This window comes from Macrobrachium nipponense, chromosome 1 (genome assembly GCF_015104395.2).
Source record: "Macrobrachium nipponense isolate FS-2020 chromosome 1, ASM1510439v2, whole genome shotgun sequence".
Classification (NCBI taxonomy): Eukaryota; Metazoa; Arthropoda; class Malacostraca; order Decapoda; family Palaemonidae; genus Macrobrachium; species Macrobrachium nipponense.
This window is the reverse complement of record NC_087200.1, coordinates 86,360,659-86,383,470: the sequence shown is the minus strand read 5'-3', so window position 1 is coordinate 86,383,470 and position 22,812 is coordinate 86,360,659. Positions and strand designations below refer to the sequence as shown.

At 40.3% G+C, this 22,812-nt stretch overlaps 1 protein-coding gene across 3 annotated transcripts in view; it reads left to right on the top strand.

Annotated features, from left to right (window-relative positions):
- Window positions 1–22,812, top strand: part of LOC135219431 (uncharacterized) — a 751,318-nt gene that overhangs the window by 479,463 nt on the left and 249,043 nt on the right. For all 3 annotated transcript variants that reach the window (XM_064256210.1, XM_064256211.1, XM_064256209.1), the window contains one exon: window positions 1,024–1,185. In XM_064256210.1, coding sequence (XP_064112280.1) covers window positions 1,024–1,185 — 162 coding nt within the window. The remainder of the gene's footprint in view (window positions 1–1,023; window positions 1,186–22,812) is intronic.

The window sequence follows — 22,812 nt, the reverse complement described above, 5'->3', positions numbered from 1 at the left end:
TATAGTTCAAAGACCTCTACCTTCATTGCAATGTATTGTCACAACAGCTCCATCTGCTTCCAACCTGCGAAGAGTACTGTGATGGACTGCACTGCATAAGTAAGGGAAGAGATTTAATGCCATTACCATTTATCATTTGTGCTTTTGTTGCCCAGTAATGAAAAGGAACAGTAGTCATCATATACAAAAAGAAAACAATATAAATTTTAGTCAGTTAACATCTTCAATGAGATAACACAATCGGTTCTGTTCCATGAGATCATATTTATTTCCAACAAGCTTAGATACTTAACTGTTACTAAATTTGGGATATTATTGTTAACAAATTCCTGGTCATAGTACCTTTTTTTTTAATGATTAGTAAGTACATATAGTATAAAGGTGAAGTTATCATTCTTTAGATAGATCATGTATACAGTTCATGTATAGGGATATATGTATAAGAAATAAAATTTGTATAATCTAAAACCAAACCTTTTTACTTTAAAGTTTTTGTTCAATAAATGATTACTCAATGATTTAATTATTTAAGTTTTAGGTGTATTTGTTCTTGGATATTCTTGTTATATTTTTGCATAAAAAAGTGACAAGCAACCATGATGTTTTTTCCAATACCAAGCTTTGTAATATTATTCTTGCTCTGGTTTTCATTATTTCTAAAACTTGTCCTTCCACAAGAAACATGTTTGTTGCTTACTTCATGGTTGTGCCTGACCCTATTATACTTTTCTTTTTCTAGAGGTCTTGACTAGAAGAGGGTGGTAGGTTGCTCTTCCCATTGGTCTGCACTTTAGTAAAATATCAGATTTTAGAAAATATTTACTTTGGGAGACGTTTAAAATTTAAAAATTCTTGAAAGGAATAATACGTCTGTGTGAAAATAATATTGTAAGGACCAGTGTTATATAACAGAGAAAAAATAATTCCAAAATTGTAACATTTGCAACTTTGCTTTATTATTAAGCTTTTGAGTGATTTTAAATTTTTTGTGCAATTCCATTGACATTGCTAATTTTCACGTAGGGCTTAACTCCACGACAGAAGATTGACACAGCAAACCAAAATACTATTACGCCATCATTACCAGCAGGGGAAACTGTGAAAAGGGGCAGACCTCGTAAAATTGCCAAAGGGGAATCACCTGCCAAGAAGATGAAAACTGCATCTACATTTAAAGTTCCCATGGTTAGTAATTTATATACACCTTTTAGTTTTTTCATTAATTTGTCAGTACAGCAGCATATTTGATATTGTTCATGCTGAACTGAGTAAGTGTTTAGAGCCCTTACTAATGGTCCAAATATTCCCAGACATATATTCTTAAGTCATGTAGACAAGTAGCAGAATAGCTACCAGAAGCTGTACATCCATGACTCTAACCCATCATTAAATAGTAGATATCCTTATTATTTCTTGTGTTTGTGTTGTCAACATATATACAGAAAGTTCTTCAATGCATTGCCATTTGGAGTGAGTTTCTTAATAACTGTCATTTGTAAAAAGTTTATCACCATCTCTTAGAATTAATAACCACTTACTATTGCATGAGAACTACTTACCAAAAAACTGGTATAATGAACATGCAATTTGGCCGTAAACAACTGAATTGAGAAAGTTTACCTTTGTATACTGTTTGTTCATATACAAAACAACCTTTGGTCTACCTTTGTATACTGTTTCTTTACATGCAAAACAACCCTTTGGTCTTAACATTAGGATGATATTCTAGTGCCAGCTGGAACTGGTAAAAATCAATAAAATTGTAAATGCAAGGAACTAGTAGCATCTGTCCTTAGTCACAAGATAATTAGGACCACACACAAACAACCAATTTGGTTTGCTGGCATTTTCTTTTTTTCTGTTTCATTGTGTGGATTTCTGGTCTTTGTGGACAAGTGCATAGATATAATGGATCCTCCTAACCCTCCTGCGAGTGTAGCTTGTGGATCTAGTAAGAAGCAAAGGAAATGCTTGGGTGTTGGTGGATTGCCTTGTCCTTGTTTCCCAACATTAGTGAATACTGATCCTTACACAACATGTAGTAGATGCAGAGAGAACGTATGTAATGCAACTTATGGGAAGGGTCAGTACGAGAGGAAGGAGACGACTCCGTCTTGGATTGATGGTGATTCATCTTCAGCTACTTTTGTTGTCTCCTTGTAATGCTATTTTTTTCTTTGAGAAGCCTATCCCAGTTGTTTCTCATCCTGTACTGGAAGTTTCCCATACTTCTTTCTGTTCATCCAACAGTTCATCGGTAAATGAATTGGGAGGGGTTTCGAGTAGCTTTTTGCTTAATTATGCCTCTTCATTCCCCTTCAGGGAGGGGGGGATTTATGCTCAGAGGATAGCGGGCATGTGGACATCTCTAGGCCTAAGAGGAGTACCAACCTTAGATGATCTATTGTCTTACTGCATGGCTTTCTGCTACCCTCCAGTACCTCATATCATGGGTGTCCTCCCCCAGGTCTCCACTGTATGGGCTCAATCACTATGACATCTACCAGAATGCATCTGGTATTCTGGTACCAATTCTGCATCCCTTGGTATTGCCTATGGTAGTACCAACAGAATCATCATGTGTTTCGTCCAGTGTTGTGATGTCACAGCCAGGTCCATCAGCGACATCACTTTCTAACATGGCAGCTGTGGTGATGTCACATCATACCCTTTCTATGCCTACATCATCAACCAATTCTTCTGGGATGACGGCATGGACTAATGTGTTGATGGATTCATATGCAGGAACAGTGATAGAAAAATTAAGAGTATTAGAGGAGAAGTTTAATCAGGCATGCAGGAAGAAAAGACATGAGTCATCATCTTCATCTTCTTCCTTCTCTTTGACATCAGCTTCGTGGCTGATCCTTGTGCCAAGAAAGGACAATTTCTTCTTCGAGCCGGGACTGTCATGTCCCTGTGAGTACAAAGGTTCAAGATTTAATAAAGTGTGCTGTCTCAGAGGTTGGTAGTCATTTTACTTCTTCAGTAATTCTGCCTATGAAATCTACGGACGAAGCACTGAAATGTTCATCAACTTAGCCTTACGCTCGCACTTTGTTCAAACGCCAGTGGGGATTGCAAGGTGAAGCCTCTACTGGTGTATCATTCCGAGACTCCTTGAGCCTTCAAGGCCCACAAAGTGCTTAAGGAGAAGCTTCCAGTGATGTGGAGGGCTAATGCGAAAGCCTGGGTAACAAGGCTTTTGTTCACGGAGTGGGTAAATCTGTGTTTCGGCCCGACAGTGAAGAAATTGTTGGAAGAGAAGCACCTCCCTCTGAAATGTCTGCTGGTATTGGACAATGCCCCTCCCCACCCTCCTGGCCTCGAGGAAGATATCCTAGCGGAGTATTCCTTCATCAAGATTCTTTATCTTCCGCCTAACACCACCCCTCTCCTCCAGCCCATGGACCAGCAAGTGATATCGAACTTTAAGAAGCTGTATACGAAACATCTTTTCAAGAGATGTTTCGACATCACCGATACCACAAACCTCACCTTGCGTCAATTTTGGAAGGAGCATTTCGACATTTCATATGCATCCGACTCATCGACCAAGCTTGGCAGGAGGTTTCGAGGCGAACCTTGGATTCCTCGTGGAGGAAACTCTGGCCTGATGCCGTATCCGCCCGAGACTTCGAGGGATTCGACGTAGGCGAAGCTGGTGCTGCAGATTCAGAAACAGTTGACAATCCTGAAACTGTTTTGGAACCAGATCTTGACGAGATCGTTGCACTCTGCAAGTCCATAGGGCTGGTTGTCGACAAGGACGACATCAACGACCTTCTCGAGGAGCACCAAGAGGAGCTTACGACGGATGACCTGAAGGAGTTGGAGACCATGCAACATAACATCGTTCAAGAAGAGTTCTCTAGCAGCGGCGAGGAGGAGGAGGACAACCCTATGACAACGGCAGAAATTAAGGATGTTCTAGCTGTTTTTCATAAAGTGCAATCGTATGCTTGCGCAGTTCGATGACTTTTGCCTGAGTCATTTCAGGAAAATTGTGAAAAGTAGGCAAAAGCAATCTTCCTTGGATCGTTATTTTTTAAAGAGGCCTTTAGCATTAGCAGGAGTAAGTAAAAAGGAAGAACCAAGTGATACTAAAAAACTGAAAGTTGAAAGTGGTGATGAAGTTGAAATTTTGTTTAAAAAAAAAAAAAAAAAAACCTACGTAAAGTATAAAAAAGTAAAGAAGAAAAAAAAAAATTTTAATTTTAGTTTTTTGCAAAATTAAGTGTTACAGTTTTGTTAATGTGTTTCGTAAATTTTAGGTTAGTTTTCCTTAAATTTTTTTATGTGTTTCGTAAAGTTAAGTGTACGTACGTACGTATCTGCCGTTTGTCCTCCTCCTCTGTCGCCACTTTCGGAGATAGCCTCACTTGAAAGGTAAGCTTCCACATTTTACTACATACGTACAGTATTTCTTGTATACCATGTACACTAATACACTTTTTTTACAGGTAATTAGCAGTATGTTATTAATTTAGGTATTGAATGGTCCAAATTGTTGTAGTATTTCATTGTATATAGGTCAATTTAGCTTTATTATGAAATTTACTGGAGGGCTTGGAACGGATTAGCCATTTTACATGTAAAATGTGGTTCAAGATACGAAAGGTGCCTCGGAACGGATTAATTTCGTATCTCGAGGTACCACTGTACTTTATGATACAATAATATGAGAATACATACAATATTATTGGATACAGTGAAGTAATGTATAACTTTTTAAAGGATTTATGAAAAAGATGCATATTTACTTTTTCTTCTCTGCTTATCTTAATTTTTGTCACTATGCCATCTACGTAGCAGCGGCATCTCGAGCTCCTACGGTCGTACCTCAATTTTTTGCTTGAGTAACAAAGCCAAAAATCGACCAAGTTGTACAGTTATATTTTGTACTTCTATCCCATGAAAAAACAAATATTTTGTACCTCTATCCCATAAAAAAACAAACAAATTGCAGTTTTGCAGTATCGAATGTATACGCAAGTTTTGTCTTTAAAAATCGATTTCTGGGCTCATCCTGTGTTGCTCCGTGAAATGTCCCTTTAGTAATCATTTCTAAGGTATAAATATTGCTATAAATACCAGAGAAAAAGTTAAATGGTAATTCCAGAGTATTCTGGCTCGCTCACCTTCATTTAAAGGTGTCGGTATGGTAACTGGGGCGAGTGAAACCACTACCAGAGGTCCCTTGCCATTTAGTCTCTTCCTCCTTCAATATCCCTCATCTACAGAGGAGCCAATCTAAGCCCCACTACAACATCGATCCTCAGAACATCAGGTTCTTAGAATCTGACAAACAAGAATCGACCTTGCGTCAATACAACTCAGCAGTTAAGAAACTAGTTGTATTTCTGAAAGACTCAAATGCACAAACCATTACCACGAATCTGGCCATAACCTTTTTCAGAACATTGTTCGAGAAAGGATTAGCAGCTAGTACCATTACTACTACTAAATTGGATTTTATGCAACAATTGTAAATATAATGTGTCATAAAAACATGATTCAATCATATAGATTAAAATTTTATTATTCGGGCATGACTGAACAACCTATTGTCTTCATCATGTGAAGGGCTATTACAAAGACTTCAAATGGACATGCGTACTGCCACTGTATCATATTTTTATACAAAAATAAAGTAAATACCCTGTAATACATTTTTCATACACATTTTCAAGATAAATGCATTAAAACTTATAACTAAGCTGAAATTTCATTATAACAAAAAGCTGAAGTTTCATTAACAAAATGAGTTATAATTAGCTCCCAAATTAATAAAATAACACCATGCATTTTTTGGAACAGTGGCGGACAAAAATGAACATGAAAAAACATCCTCTGACAACATGGGGGTTAGTTACAAAAGCTGGTTTAATTTGTATCATATTTATGTACAAAAATAAAAATACCTTATACGTAATATATTTTCATACACATTTTAAACATAAAAGCATGAACATATATAAAATTGACACATTGATCATTAAATTTGCACTCTTTTTAACTCTGTTATCGGAAGAGCGGCAGGCGGTGGCTTACAAGAACGAACATGAAAAAACATCGTATTTGATAATGTGAAGGGCAGTTTTAAAAGCTGCCTTAGTATCATATTTCTGCGTAGAAATAAAAATACCCTATATGTAGTATATTTTCATACACATTTTAAACATAAGTGCATGAACATTTATAAAATTGAATACCTTATTTTTTTAAATGAATATTTTTGACAACAGCTGTAAAACCAATTCGCCACTGAGCGATTACCCTGATAACCGCGGGCCGCCTCTATATCATTTCGTTCACGATGACCTTTATTATTCGGTAATCTTTCAGAAATTTTAATAGCAGTGTAATTATGTAGTAATAACTTTTATGATAACATTAATTTTTAGTTAGAAATTCACTTTCATTTTGGTAGTAAATAACTTCTTTGAACAGTGCAGTCATACAAACGATAATTATCATAGATTATCTTAGTATTGTTGTTTGTGATTGGCAATGAAGCATAAACATAAAATGATTTTTATCATATATATTATTAGCATATTCTTCATAATAAAAAGCCTATTCGATGAATAATTCCTTGGGAAAAGCATATTTCAAAAACAAAAATACACTTTACAGTACTTTGCATTGATCACTTTATTTTGCAGTGATTACATTAATATTACAGTTTGGTACTGTAGTCAGTACAGTAAATAATTTTTTTTATCATAAATGTATATTCATTCACGAAATATTAACCCTTTAACGCCGATTGGACGTATTAAACGTCAATATAAATCGTCTGTGGGGTGCCGATTGGACGTATATACGTCTATATAAAAAAAGTTTTTTTTTTAAATTCCCGGAAAAATAGTTATAGGCCTACTAGGCAAAAACTTTTTGAATCACGCGCCTTGGGGGATGCTGGGAGCTCACGGATCAAGGCGTTGTTTTGTTTGCAACCGTTACCCAGGCGCGCAAGCACGAATTTCTTTCTTCTCGCACTAAAAGCATCAGCGACACATCTCAGAAATTATTTTGTCACTTTGACATAATTTTTGCACCATTTTATATTAGCCATTACATGGAGTATTATATATGAAAATGTGTGCAATTTCATGTAGAGTACAACTAAAAACAACTCATGGTTTTAGCTTTTATCAGTTTTGAAACATTTTCATATAAATAATGATGTGCCAAAATTTCAACGTTCAGTCAACTTTGACTACCTAAATGGTCGAAAAACACAATTGTAAGCTAAAACTCTTATATTCTAGTAATGTTCAATCATATACCTTCATTTTGCAACAAATTGGAAGTCTCTAGCACAATATTTTGATTTATGGTGGATTTATGAAAAAAAAACTTTTTCCTTACGTCCGCGCGGTAACTTCCAAAAAAATCATAAATTTTTTCGTCCGATTGTTGTAATGTTTGCACCATTTTAAATTAGCCGTTACAGAAAGTTTTATATATGGAAATGTGCACAATTTCATGTAGAATACAACTTAAAACAACCCATGGTTGTAGCTGTTATCAGTTTTGAAATATTTTTGTATAAATAACGATAAGTGCCAAGATTTCAACCTTTGGTCAACTTTGACTCGACCGAAATGGTCAAAAAACGCAATTGTAAGCTAAAACTCTTACATTCTAGTAATATTCAATCATTTACCTTTATTTCGCAACAAATTGGAAGTCTCTAGCACAATATTTTGATTTATGGTGAATTTATGAAAAAAAAAAAAATTTCTTACGTCCAGGCGGTAACTCTTCCAAAAAAAATCAAAATTTTTCATATGATTGTCGTAATGTTTACACCATTTTAGATTAGCCGTTACATAAAGTTTTTTATATGAAAATGCATGCAATTTCATGTAGAATACAACAATAAACAAACCATGGTTGTAGCTTTTATCAGTTTTGAAATATTTTCATATAAATAATGATAAGTGGCAAAATATCAACCTTTGGTCAACTTTGACTCGACCGAAATGGTAAAAAAACGCAATTGTAAGCTAAAACTATTACATTCTAGTAATATTCAAATACTATTTACCTTTATTTTGCAACAAATTGGAAGTCTCTTAACACAATATTTCGATTTATGGTGAATTTATGAAATAAACTTTTCCCTTACGTCCACTCAGTAACTCTTCAGAAAAAATCATGCATTTTTTCGTTTGATTGTCGTAATGTTTGCACCATTTTAAATGAGCCGTTACATAAAGTTTTATACATGGAAATGTGTGCAATTTCATGTAGAATACAACAAAAAACAACCCATGGTTGGAGCTTTTATCAGTTTTGAAATATTTTCATATAAATAATGATAAATAGAAAAAATTCGTCCTTCGGTCAAATTTAACTTGACCGAAATGGTAAAAAACTGCAATTGTAAGCTACAACACTTACAGTCTAGTAATATTCAATCAATTACCTTCATTTTGCAACAAACAGGAAGTCTCTAGCACAATATTTCGATTTATGGTGAATTTTTGAAAACATCTTTCTTTTTATGTCCGCTTGTTACGAATTCATGCATCGTTTTGTGATAATTACAGACTCGCTCACCCTAAATAAAAAGAGGGTGTCGGTATGGTATCTGGAGCGAGTGAGACCACTACCACGAACCTCTTGCCATTTAGAACTCTCCTACACCAAAATCCCCTTCCTGAGAGGACCGATCCATAGGCATGGACGGCAACTACTACTACTATGCCCCGCACCACGCCGACTGCCGCGCCTCTGGTGGTCATCCTTTTCGTTAGCCGTACTAGGTAGCACGTGCCATCTTTTGCTCTGTGTTTTTGTGCTTCTTCCTTTGAATTTATCTCCACTATGGAACGCGCAGCTATCGCCGCAGCTAAGTTAAGTAACCCGAAAGGTTTGGATTTAGTTATGTCAGCCAGGGGCCCTTATTTACCGTTTTTTAGGTCCGAAATACAGCCGCCTGGTCTGGCGCATGGCGGCCAACGGCTCGCCTCGTGTCTGGTTAGATTTCCCGGTCCTCTATACCGAGACATCTTCCATTGTTTTTACCTTTCATGGGTTTTTTATCACGTGCTACACTAGTTCTCATTATCTTTTACATCGTTTGTAGGGATTTCATTGCCTATACCTTAGATCTCGTTCATGCATGCATGTTTCTTTGTCTAGGTGTGTAGGCGCCTGAGTGATTATTTATATTTTCCTGGTCCAGCATCCTGGCTATTGCCCTCCATCTACGTATCGGCTAAGGCTAGCTCTTGAGCAGTTGGCTGCTTTCTTCGGAACCAGCTTACTCCTCCTGGACATCTCTTTCTCTCTCACTCATGTTTTCCCTCGCTCTCTCTTTCTTACGATGTAAAAGATTTTATTTATTTGTTATATTGGGTTAGCTTTTTAGGGCGACCAGTTCCTAGGCGGTTTTTGTTGCATAGATCTTAATCTGCAGTTGTCGCATTATCGCCCCGTGGTCCTTCGCGCTCACGTGGTCGCTGGCCTCAAGTCGTTTTGTTGCATTTTCACCTCTTGGCCTCCACATAGCGATCGCGTGGTGCCTCTGGTCACCCTAGTCCCAGGTCCCCTCCCCTCCCCTCCAGACGGGAGGGGGGGTTCTGTCCTGGCTCGCTTACGGTCGCTATGGCAACCATCCGAGCACTTCTCCCCCCTCCCCCTAGCCAAGGGGGTCACGGGAGTTTAGGACAGCTGAAAGCACTGGTGAACCGCATGTTTTTACTCGGGCTCTGGAGAAGCTCCGGTGTGGTCGGGGGTTGGGGTTGGCCACCCCCCCCCTCCGGTCGCTTCGGGTCTTCTCCGGCGTGTCTTGGGTCTGATTTCTCTCCCTCCTCACATGTATTACCCCTCCGCCAGCGGACGGAGCACCTGCTCACTATCCGGGCGTACCTTCGGTTGTCGGGGGGGGAGCCAGCTACCGGAGTGGGTGCGATTTCAGTTTGTCATAGAAGCTTTCCCTATCTTATGTACCCCCTTCGTCTTCTGGCGAAGCGCTTGCTTGCTATCTGGGCGCTCCTCTAGTTGTCTGGGGGGGGGGGGTGTGTGTGTGGTTGTACGGCGGAGCTACACGCTCCACTTTAGTGTAACTTTCCTAGTCTAAGTATAGGGCATCCTCTCCCATTCTTCGGCATGGTATACTACTCCTCGAAACTACTGGTTGAATCATACTCACCCCTCCGGTGTACACCGGAGTTCCCAACCAGCGTCTTAGGTCATAGACCTTCTTCCAAAAGGAGTTCAGGGGTGGATTATGCCCAATAATTTTAGACTACTCCGGCATGCAACGGAGTATCACAGTAGCCCTGTGAGTGTATAACGTTGATACTTATGTATCTTTCCACTTACAGGCTACTAACTATCAGGAGGCGGGGTGTAACACCGTCCTCCAAGACCCCTGCGGGCATGAGGTCTGCAGGACTCACGCTCTGTGTGCTACCCGCCACAACGAGCTGTTAGTACGGCATCAAGAGGCTTGTACCATTTGCTACGAGCTGGTGAGCCAGTTTTTGGATGGAGTAAGTATATATCGGTGTCAGGTTTGTTCCTTTCATGACATATATACTGTCACATATCTTAGCTTTAAGTTACTTATGGTCATATTCACTTTTGGTAATGATCCGTCCTCGGGGCTTCGTTGTAAGGACTACAATGACCCTCTTTTCCAGGCTGCCGCCATTAAGGAAGTCGCGTCGGCTACCCTGAAGGCCTGGGTAGGAGGCTTCAGAAAGAACGCCGCCAAAGGACAGCCCTATATACTTGACAAGAAGCTGGCTGTCCAGATCTTCCCGGGCGGGAAGTCGACGGGGTATGTGGATCCCGCCGCGGCAGCTCCGACGATTGCTTCCATTCAACAGCAAGTGGAACAAGCCTTGATCGAGGGAGGAGGCCAAGACATCGTGGCGGAAGTAGCCACACTTGATTTGAATATAGAGCCAATGACGGTAGGTGCGGAGGATTTACTAGTTGAGGTAGGTTTGTTGGGCGCCCAAGGGCTTCCCTTGGTTGATTCTGGATCTTCATCACCTGTTCCTTCATCTTCCTCTTTTCAGGGCTTTACGGGATCAGAGATCCCTGCTAGTACACCTGCTGCATCTGTACCCCCGTCCCCCAAGGTAAAGGGCACAGAGAGCAGAAGACCCTTCAGAAGACGTCGTCCAAAAAGACGTCGTCGTCTTCTACTTCTCGTAAGCCTCCGGCTTCCCATCCCGGAGCAGAGAAAGTGAAGTCGTCTTCGTCTTCACATTCTAAAGGGTCAAGAGGCAAGTCCTCTAAGGAGAAGGCCCGCGCCCCTGTCGAGTCTGTACCTTCTCCCGCTGCTGCTGGAACTCCTCCGGTGACTCCTGCCGGGGTCGTGGTACCTGGTATCTTCGATCCTGCTGCATTTTCGGCAGGAATGATGCAGCAAGTAGGTGATTTGGTCGGGTCTCTCAGTATGAGATTTGAGCAGATGTTTGCTCAAATCTCTACCACTCTTAACCAGTCGGGACAATCCATCCAGAACCTGACTGAACGAGTGTCCGACCAGGAGAATCGCCTGGCAGGCCTGAACCAGGCACCTCAGGCCGACCCCCGGTAGCAGGAGCTGGTCTTGCCCAGCTGCCGGACTATGACACCCTCCCTGCCTTCTCTATGAATAATCCTTGGAGGGTAGCAGCTTATGCTCCCTTCAAGGATGGCATGATTTCTATTCTGGAATGTGGAACTCGAAGGATCAAGGACTTCGAGTTCCACCCAGCCAACTTACAGCCTCCTTTCATGGGATATGCGAGGCTGACGGAGACAGCCTTAAATAGGGAAGATAAAATCCCAAGAGAAACAGTGCTATATAGCCGGGACCAGGCTCAGAGGGAGTGGTTGCATTGCTTGGAGGACTGGGACTGCACTAATACCAGACTCCAAGCATACAAGAGCCTGTTTTCTATCTTTGCCACAGAGGAGGAGGCACCACTCCCCTTTACGACGAAGATAGCAGAGATCACGATGCAGGCGGGCATGAAGGATGAACCCCTCCCACAACTAAGGGAATCGGACCCTACGTCCCCTCTCTTCCCTGCTTTCGGTGATTTGTGGGAGAACCTACCAGCCACTTTTACGGTAGGTAAACTCAAGCCGGACTGTGCCATGGAACAATTCGGGGAGAGGTTACCCAGATTACCAGACAACCTCATTCAGGTGGAGTTTGAGGCAAGAACCAGGCTAGGCAGAACCCTCAACACCCTGGTTATGACTGAAGTGGCTGCTTTGACGTACGGTACGGAGCCTCTTTTTAAGCTCCTAGCCAAGTCACAAACTCAGACCGTTCAAGCGGACTTGTACGGGTTTATAGTGGCAAGAAGGAACTGCCGGAAGCACGTCCTTCAGGAAGCAACGATTCGTCACGAACCGAACAAGTTGCTTTCATCCAATATCTGGGGGGCCTCCAATATCTGGGGGGCGGACCTCTTCCCAGAATCGGCAGTTAATGAGGTCCAACACGAGGCAACGAGGCTTAACCTGAGCCTCAGAGCTCGTTGGGGTCTCTCTGCTAAGAGGAAACCTGAGAACTCTTCCTCCTCTAGCAAAAAGCTGAAGAAGACAAAGAGGTTCCAGCCGTACCAGAAGCAGCAACAGCAACACTTCGTACAAGCTGTTCCGGTTGCTCAGCCAGGAAAATCGGCAGCAGCAAAAGGACAGAACCAACCGATTCTCCTGCTGTCCCCACAAGGTCAGCCCTCAACCTCTTACGCTGTTTCCCCGGCATTCAACCAGGTGTTTGAAAGCCAAGCCTTCCAAACCTTCAACAGGTTTGCCAGGGGAAGCAGGGCTAGAGGTGCCTTTCGGCAACAGGGGTAAGCACTTCCGTGGAGGACGCGGAGTTCATTCCGCAAAACAGCAGTGAGATCTCCCGGGTAGGAGGGAGGCTGTTCCCCTTCCGGCACAGGTGGGGGTTCAGCAAATGGGCACAGAGCATTGTGTCCAAAGGACTGGGTTGGAGTTGGATCATAGGTCCCCCTCCACCCAAGTCATTCCTTCAGCTACCATCAAAGGAATTGGCAGATTACACAGAGGAGCTCCTTCAGAAAGGAGTAGTGTCGAGAGTCAACCATTTAAAGTTTCAAGGACCCTTATTCAGCGTGCCAAAGAAAGGCTCATCAAAAAGAAGAATAATCTTAGACTTGTCCCAGCTAAACTTATTCATTCGTTGTGACAAGTTCAAAATGCTGACCATCTCGCAGGTGCGGACCTTACTTCCCCGTGGGGCCGTCACCACCTCTATCGATCTTACAGACGCATACTATCATATCCCAATCGCGAGACACTTTCGCCCATACCTAGGTTTCAAGCTGGGAGACCAGGCATTCTCTTTCAGAGTGATGCCCTTCGGGCTGAATGTAGCCCCCAGGGTATTCACGAAAATAGCGGAAGTAGTGGTACGACAACTGAGATCACAAGGGATAACGGTAGTAGCGTACCTCGACGATTGGCTGACTTGGGTGCCAACCGTTGAGGAATGCCTCAGAGCCACAAACAAGATACTTCAATTTCTGGAACACCTAGGGTTCCAAATAAACAGAACAAAGTCCAGGCTCACTCCGGAGTCGCGTTTCCAATGGCTCGGCATTCATTGGGACTTAACCTCTCACAATCTGTCAATTCCTGTGGACAAAAGGAAAGAAATAGCCAAGTCAGTAAGGCAATTCCTCAAGAACAAACGGGCGTCAAGGAGAAACCAAGAAAGGATCCTAGGTTCACTCCAGTTTGCGTCGGTTGCAGATGTTCTGCTGAAAGCAAGACTGAAAGACATAAACCGAGTTTGGCGCTCAAGAGCAAATGCCAAATCTCGGGACAAGTTGTCAGTGATCCCGCAGATTCTTCGAAATCATCTCCGTCCATGGGCGTAGACAAAGAACCTGTCCAAGTGAGTTCCTCTTCAATATCCTCCTCCGGCGTTGATCATCCACACAGACGCCTCGCTAAGCGGATGAGGAGGATACTCTCAGTTCAAAAAAGTTCAAGGAACTTGGTCACCTCAGTTCCGCCAGCTCCACATAAACGTATTGGAGGCTATGGCAGTATTTCTCACTCTGAAGAGGCTCCTTCCACCAAAGAATTCTCATATAAAACTGGTATTGGACAGCGCAATAGTAGTACACTGCATCAACAGGGGAGGATCCAAATCAAAACATGTGAACCATGTCATGATAGCCATTTTCTCTCTAGCGAACAAGTACAAATGGCATCTATCCTCCACCCACCTGGCGGGAGTAAGGAACGTGATAGCAGACGCCTTGTCTTGATCAGTTCCTCTAGAATCAGAGTGGTCCCTGGACAACAAGTCGTTCCAGTGGATACGCCGGAGTGTCCCGGGTCTCCAAGTAGATCTTTTCGCCTCCCAAGCGAACCACAAGCTCCCTTGCTATGTGGCCCCCATCCTGGACCCTCTGGCTTATGCCACAGACGCCTTGTCCATAGATTGGAATCAGTGGAAGAAAATATACATCTTTCCTCCAGTGAATCTTCTATTGAAAGTACTGAACAAACTCAGGACTTTCAAGGGACAAGTAGCTCTAGTAGCCCCGAACTGGCCAAAGAGCAACTGGTACCCTTTGCTTCTGGAATTGGGTCTTCGACCTCGACGGATTCCCAATCCCAGACTATCTCAGACAGTACAAATGAGGACTGTGTTCGCTTCCTCAGGAATTCTCAAAACCCTAACTTTATGGACTTCATGAAATTTGCGGCTAAAAAAGATGCAGATATCGATCCCCAGAATATTCTTTTCCTAGAATCAGATAAGAGGGAATCAACTTTGAGACAGTATGATGCTGCTGTTAAGAAGTTAGCATCTTTCCTGAAGGCAACAAACACCACAACCATGACAGTAAATTCAGCTATATCCTTCTTCAGATCCTTATTCGAAAAAGGATTAGCAGATAGCACTATTACCACTAATAAATAAGCTTTACAGAAAATCTTTCAGCTGGGTTTTCAAATAGACTTAATAGACTCTTACTTTATGTCTATTCCCAAAGCTTGTGCTAGACTTAGACCTTCTGAAAGGCCTAGTTCATTATCATGGTTTTTTAATGATGTCCTCAAACTGGCTTCAGACACTGACAACTCTTCTTGTTCATTCATAATGCTACTAAGAAAGACGTTATTCTTGCTAAGTTTGGCCTCAGGGGCCAGAATTTCAGAACTGTCGGCTCTATCCAGAGATGCGGGTCACGTAGAATTCCTCCCTTCAGGAGAAGTTTTACTGTCCCCGGATCGTAGTTTTCTAGCAAAAAATGAGGATCCTTTAGCGAGATGGGCCCCTTGGAAAGTCATCCCTCTCCCCCAAGACCCTTCTCTTTGTCCAGTGATGACCTTACGAGCCTTTCTGTCTAGGACATCCTCTAGATCCTCGGGTCCTCTCTTTATGAGAGAAAAAGGTGGCACTATATCAGTAAAAGGTATCAGGCAGCAGATCCTTTACTTCATTAAACAAGCAAATCCTGAATCATTCCCAAAAGCCCATGATATCAGGGCTGTAGCCACCTCTATTAATTATTTCCAGCATATGAACTTTTGACGATTTAAAGAAATATACTGGCTGGAAATCGCCGACAGTTTTTAAGCGTCATTATCTAAAGTCCTTGGAATCTTTAAAATTTCCAGCAGTGGCAGCGGGAAACATAGTTTACCCTGACACTGCACAGTAGTCGTAGTTGAAGATCCAGATCTCCTTTCTACCTGCCTCAACTAATATTTCACCTAACCCACCGTTATGCTCTATATAGTCCTTTAGCCTTAGCTGCTTATGATTATGATTATGGTGGTGTGTCCCTTATTTTTTTGCTAGGGGCACCCACAACATTATTGTAATTTATGAAATGTCCATTTGGTGCTGCTACCCTTATTTTTATGCTAGGGTAGCACACCTATATGATTTACTATAACTTATAGAGAATAATTTTTATCTAGTGAGTAATTCCCCATGTAACCATTTAACTCACTACCCTAGATAAGTTATCAATACTAATATAAGTTTAATCTTAAGTTAACTATAAGTCCACTATTTTTATGTTAAGTTAACTTTTCTGTATGATAACTTGTAAGTTCTCAATATTATAATTGTTTGTTTTATTTCATAGTTTCATTGAGACCTTCCTCTTTGTTTTACAATCTTGTGCTATTTCTCTGGTACTATTTCACGCAGCGACACGAACTGAGCCCAGAAAAGGGATTTTGACGAAGGAAAAATCTATTTCTGGGCGAGGGTTCGTGTCGCCCCAGTGAAATAATCCTTAAGTTCATTATTGCTAAGGTAAATGAAGCTAACATATTCCAGAGAAAAACAAAATCAGGAAGATGTCAGAATAACTGACTCGCTCACCCTAAATAAAAAGAGGGTGTCGGTATGGTATCTGGGGCGAGTGAGACCACTACCACGAACCTCTTGCCATTTAGAACTCTCCTACACCAAAATCCCCTTCCTGAGAGGGCCGATCCATAGGCAGGGATGGCAACTACTACTACTACGCCCCGCACCACGCCGACTGCCGCGCCTCTGGTGGTCATCCTTGTCGTTAGATGCCAATCTTGGGCTGCAGGGCGGGACACAGGGGGGGATTTCACTGGGGCGACACGAACCCTCGCCCAGAAATAGATTTTTCCTTCGTCAAAATCCCTTTTTTCTGTGTTGCCTTGATTGTTTTACAACGTGTTATATACCAAAATGGTCGCAATTTAGTGTACACTACAACGAAAGAAATTAACTTGTTAGCTTTAACTGTTTTACTCAAAGCGCAATTTGTATACAATTATATGACATTTTTTTTTGCGCCGTCATAGTATATCCCAATATTTATATATTATAAATTATATTTTTTTCATTTCTGATGGTTGCATACTAAACTTCAGGCAATGACAAAAAAAGGAGCCAAAAATAAACTCTTAATCTTGAAAACTAATTGTGCTGTGATTTTTTGAAAAAAAAAAATTTTCCGCTTTGGCGCTCACTCGCGAACACTGCCGGCATACAGGAGACGATTATGTACATACTATTGTACATAATGTAATAGTAGTTACACCATTTTACAAACTACCCATTTATTTTATGTACACTCTTAACTCATCATAAAACACTTTATTTACTGTTTTTCTGTGGATCTTATCCCCAAATAGTATATTGCAGAATATCAACTAATTCGCAAATTTTTTCATAGAGCAATGTTCACTAATTACTGTATTTTCATGACTTACTAAATCTCTTATGATAAAAAATTATTTACTAATTTTCAAATTTGTATCAATATTAATGTAAACAGCAAAATATTCATAAAATGCTAAATTAAAATCCCATAGTCACAAAACTGCTCTCTCTCTCTCTCTCTCTCTCTCTCTCTCTCTCCTCTCTCCTCTCCTCTCTCGTCATCTCCTCTCTCTCTCTCTCTCTCTCTCTCTCACACAACACACACACGCACGCACACACACACAGAGTACACATAACTTTAGTGAAAAAAACAGCAATATTTCAATAAACTTTTTTTCACTTAGAGAATAAATTTAAATATTAACCCTTTAACACTGTTTGGACGTATTAAACGTCTATATAAATTGTCTGTTAGTGATTTAGCTTTTGTTGTACTATAAGTTACTTTATTATGTTGTGTGTGAACTTAACCCTTTAACGCCGATTGGACGTATTAAACGTCGATATAAATTGTCTGTTGGGTGTCGGTTGGACGTATGGTACGTCGACAAAAAAAAGTTTTTTTAAAAATTCGCGGAAAAATACTTATAGGCTTACTAGGCGAAAACTTTTGAATCATGCGCCTTGGGGGTTGCTGGGAGCTCACAGATCAAGACGTTGTTTTGTTTATAATCATTACCCAGGCGCGCAAGCGCGAATTTCTTTCTTCTTGCACCAAAAAAGTATCAGCGACAAATCTCAGAAATTATTTCGTCACATTGACATAATTTTTGCACCATTTTATATTAGCCATTACATGGAGTATTATATATGAAAATGTGTGCAATTTCATGTAGAATACAACAAAAAACAACTCATGGTTGTAGCCTTTATCAGTTTTGAAATATTTTCATATAAATAACGATAAGTGCCAAAATTTCAATCTTCGGTCAACTTTGACTCTACCGAAATGGTCGAAAAACGCAATTGTAAGCTAAAACTCTTATATTCTAGTAATATTCAATCATTTGCCTTAATTTTACAACAAATTGGAAGTCTCTAGCACAATATTTCAATTTATGGTGAATTTATGAAAAAAACTTTCCTTATGTCCGCGCGGTAACTCTTCCAAAAAAATCATAAATTTTGTTGTCCGATTGTCGTAATGTTTCCATCATTTTAAATTAGCCGTTACATAAAGTTTTATATATGGAAATGTGTGCAATTTCATGTAGAATACAACTAAAAACAACCTATGGTTGTATATTTTATCAGTTTTGACATATTTTCATATAAATAGCGATGTGCCAAAATGTCAACCTTTGGTCAACTTTAACTCTACTGAAATAGTAAAAAAACGCAATTGTAAGCTATAAAACTCTTACATTCTAGTAATATTCAATCATTTACCTTTATTTTGGAACAAATTATAAGTCTCTAGCACAATATTTCGATTTATGGTGAATTTATAAAAAAAAAAAATATCCTTACGTCCGCGCGGTAACTTCTGAAAAAAATCAGAAATTTTTTTGTCCGATTGTCATAATGTTTGCACCATTTTAAATTAGCTGTTACATAAATTTTTTATATGAAAATGTGTGCAATTTTATGTAGAATACAACGAAAAACAACCCATGGTTGTAGCTTTTATCAGTTTTGAAATATTTTCATATAAATAACGATAAGTGCTGAAATTTCAACCTTTGGTCAACTTTGACTCGACCGAAATGGCCGAAAAACGCAATTGTAAGCTAAAAATATTACATTCTAGTAATATTCATATGTTTACCTTTATTTTGGAACAAATTATAAGTCTCTAGCACAATATTTCGATTTATGGTGAATTTATGAAATAAACTGTTTCCTTGCGTCCGCGTGGTAACTTCTGAAAAAATCATAAATTTTTTTGTCCGATTGTCGTAATGTTTGCACCATTTTAAATTAGCCGTTACATAAATTTTTATATATGAAAATGTGCACAATTTCATGTAGAATACAACAATAAACAACCCATGGTTGTAGCTTTTATGAGTTTTGAAATATTTTCATCTAAATAACGATAAATAGAAAAAATTTGTCCTTCGGTCAACTTTAACTCGACTGAAATGGTCGAAAACTTCAATTGTGAGCTACAACACTTACAGTCTAGTAATATTCAATCAATTAACCTTCATTTTGCAACAAACGGGAAGTCTCTAGCACAATATTTTTATTTGTGACTTTTTGATAACGGATTTTCTTTACGTCCGTGCGTTACGAATTCATGCATTTTGTGATAATATTTTCTCTGTGCCTTGATTGTTTTACAATGTTTTATATACCAAAATGATTGCAATTTAGTGTACAATACAACAACAAAAATTAACTCGTTAGTTTTAACTGTTTTGCTTACAGCGCGATTTGTATACAATTATATATGAAATTTTTTTTTGCGCTGTCATATATCCCAATATTTATATATGATAATTATATTTTTTTTCAAGAGAAACCACTAAAAATGTTTATACCTGGTTTTTTTTATATGTAGTTTTATCACAAAAAATGCATTTTATGATCAAATTGATAAAAGACTCAGGAATTTGTGGATATTCCTCATAGAAAAATACCACGAACAGGTGAATTTTCCGCGAAAAAAGGGGGCATATGTTCCAGAGAGAAATCCGGCAATACGTGAGTCCACGAATCCGTTGGTCAACAAACCCATCATATTGACCACATACTCGGTAGGCTCTAAGAGGTTTTCAGCACTCATGAAGGAGGGAACTTACCTCTTCAAGAAGAGAGCTATTGGAGAAGTTTGGAACATCAGATTGGAGAGATTATACAACTGGCTGTCTGTGGTACCCGAGTCATCGGGAGGATGGTGGCTGGTATTGGATGTGAGTGCCCTGAACTTTTTCATAGAAAAGATAAAGTTCAGTATGGAGACACCCCCATTCTGTCACGTCATCCATTCAGGAGAATGACGGGATGGCATCCATAGATATGTAGGATACCTACTTTCATTTCCAATATACATCAAAATTCCAGGAAGTACTTTCAATTTGTGTTTTAGAACAGAATACACCAGTTCAAGGCATTATGCTTCGGGCTGTCGACCGCTCCACAAGTTTTTACAAGTCCTTGCTCCATGAGCCAAATGGTTACACTTAAAGGGGATAAGGATATCACTTATCTTGAAGACTGGCTTACTCGCTCTCACTCGAAACAGAAGTGCATGGAGGACATTACTCAGACAGTTCTGTTGGCACAGGAATTGGTCATTCTTGTAAACTTTCCCAATTCCCAGCTGTTCCATCGCAGACAATTCTGTATTTGGGATTAGTGATAAACTCAGTTTTCAGGTTTCTCATTCCCCAATCTGATTCATGCTTGCATGGAGAAAGTAAGAGAGCTCCTATCTCAGAAGTCATGTTCACCGAATTAGTGGATGAGTCTACTCAGGACATTGTCTTTGATGAAGCAGTTTGTACACCTGGGAAAGCTCCATATGAGAACTTTACAATTTTACTTACGAGCCAGCTGGGACAGGAAGACTTGGCCAGACACATTTATCTTCCATCTTCCGTATCTCAGCAGAGGTAAAGTAGGATCTCAGCTGGTGGCAGTCACAAGTCAGACTTTCTCAGGGGAAGTCTCTCACCTCCGAGCCCCAACCTAGACTTTTATGCAGATGCATCCAACCCAGGCTGGGGAGCCCTTCTGGTCGATCGGGAAGTTTTGAGACTTTGGTCCAAAGAGTAGAAACAGTGGCACATAAACCTGAGAGAAATGATGGCCATTCATTTAGGACTACAGCATTTTACAACAGAAGTCTTCAACCAAGCATTAACAGTCCCACTCCAACAATACAACTGCCCTTTTCCTACTTAAACAGGTGGGGTCTCATTCGTTCTCCCTTTACACGAAGGAGCAAGAACTCTTCTTTTGTGAGCAGACAGCAACAGGAAAACATTGACAACCAGATTCATTCAAGGAAGGCTCAACATACTGACAGGTGGTCTGAGTTGTTACAAGCAGGTGCTCCCCACAGAGTGGACTCTTCATCCCTAGGTGTGCGAAGACCTGTGGAAGCTATGGGGACGACCGCTAATAGATCTGTTCACGACTTCAAAGAATTGTCATCTACAGATTTTTAGTTCACCAGTTCCAGATCCACACGTGCAGGCAACAGATGCCATGTTGCAGGACTGGTCAAACATGCATATCCACATCTTTTCTCCCTTCTGCATGATTCAGGAGGTAATCAACAAGTTCAGGATTGATCAGAACATCATAATGATTTTGGTAGCCCCCTGTTGTCCTCAACAGGATTGGTTTCCAGACCTCATATCACTGCTGACAAACTTCCCAAGGTTACTTCCACAAAGAGCAAATCTGCTCAAACAACCACATTTCCTCTGCTTCCACCAAGGACTGTCCAGTCTAGCCCTGACAGGTTACAGTGTGTTAGGAAAGTCCTCCAACATAAGGGCCTTTCAAGAGCAGCTGCAAAGGCTATCGCCAAGTGCAGAAGAGCATCTTCTGATAAATTCTATCAGGCCAAGTGGACAGTCTGTAGAGATTGGTGTAGAAGACATGACGTTTCTTCCTCTTCGACACCTTTAACAAAAATTGCAGACTTCCTACTATACTTACAGAACTGAAGGGGACTTTTCTCTTCCACTAAAAGAGGATATAGGGCAATGTTAAGCTCGGTGTATCATTGTAGAGGAGTGGACATCTCGAACGACCAAGGCCTCTCGGATCTCATAAGGTTGTTTGACACGACGAAGCATAAAGGTGCAGGAGCAGTCTTCTGGAATTTAAATGTGGTTTTAAATGGCTGGCGAGTCCCAAGTTCGAACCTCTTCGGGCCACATCACTAAGAGACCTTACTAGGAAAACACTCTTCCTGGTATCTTTAGCCATAGCCGAGAGAATAAGCGAGTTGCAAGTCTTCAACAAAAGAGTTGGCGCTGCACAAGGAGATGCAGTGTGCTCCTTGACATTAGGATTCTTGGCCAAGAATGAGGACCCTAATAAACCTTGGGCTCTTTCATTTGCAATAAGTCTTGTGGTTATACAGTCCAACCTCTTAAATCTGGAAACCTTGCGACCAGACCACTGCTAGAAAATGGAATACATCCCTGAAAAAATTATGCCCCCTTTGTAAACTGTCTTAAAAGCTAATTCCCCATCAAAATAGGCTAGTTGCAGGCTTAGCCTACTTCTTGGCTAAGTTCTGACTCCATTGTTATCATTTTATTACTCATATATTTTCTATTCGTCAATTTGTAACTCGTATTTGTTTATGTCTGTACTTTTTCTTCATAACGAACTTATGTAATACACTTTGCCTACATTCCTGAGTTAGCCTAACCGTAAGTCAACAAACTTTTCTCTGAATATTATCAGTAATGTCATCTCCAAATTTCAATATACGTATCTTCATAATTATCGTTGTTAGTTTCTTCATCATTTATTCTGATTGTATAGTGAAGAGGTGACAAAAATAGAGTGAATTTCGGCGATCACTCATGCATTCAACTCATTGTAATGACGCCGTCAAAATGTAAACAATGCGCACTGCCATCTATTAAGGAAAATGAACACAGAAACATTCGCTAATGAGATCATTAACTTCAAAGGTAAAAAACTATAAACGGGAAATAAAG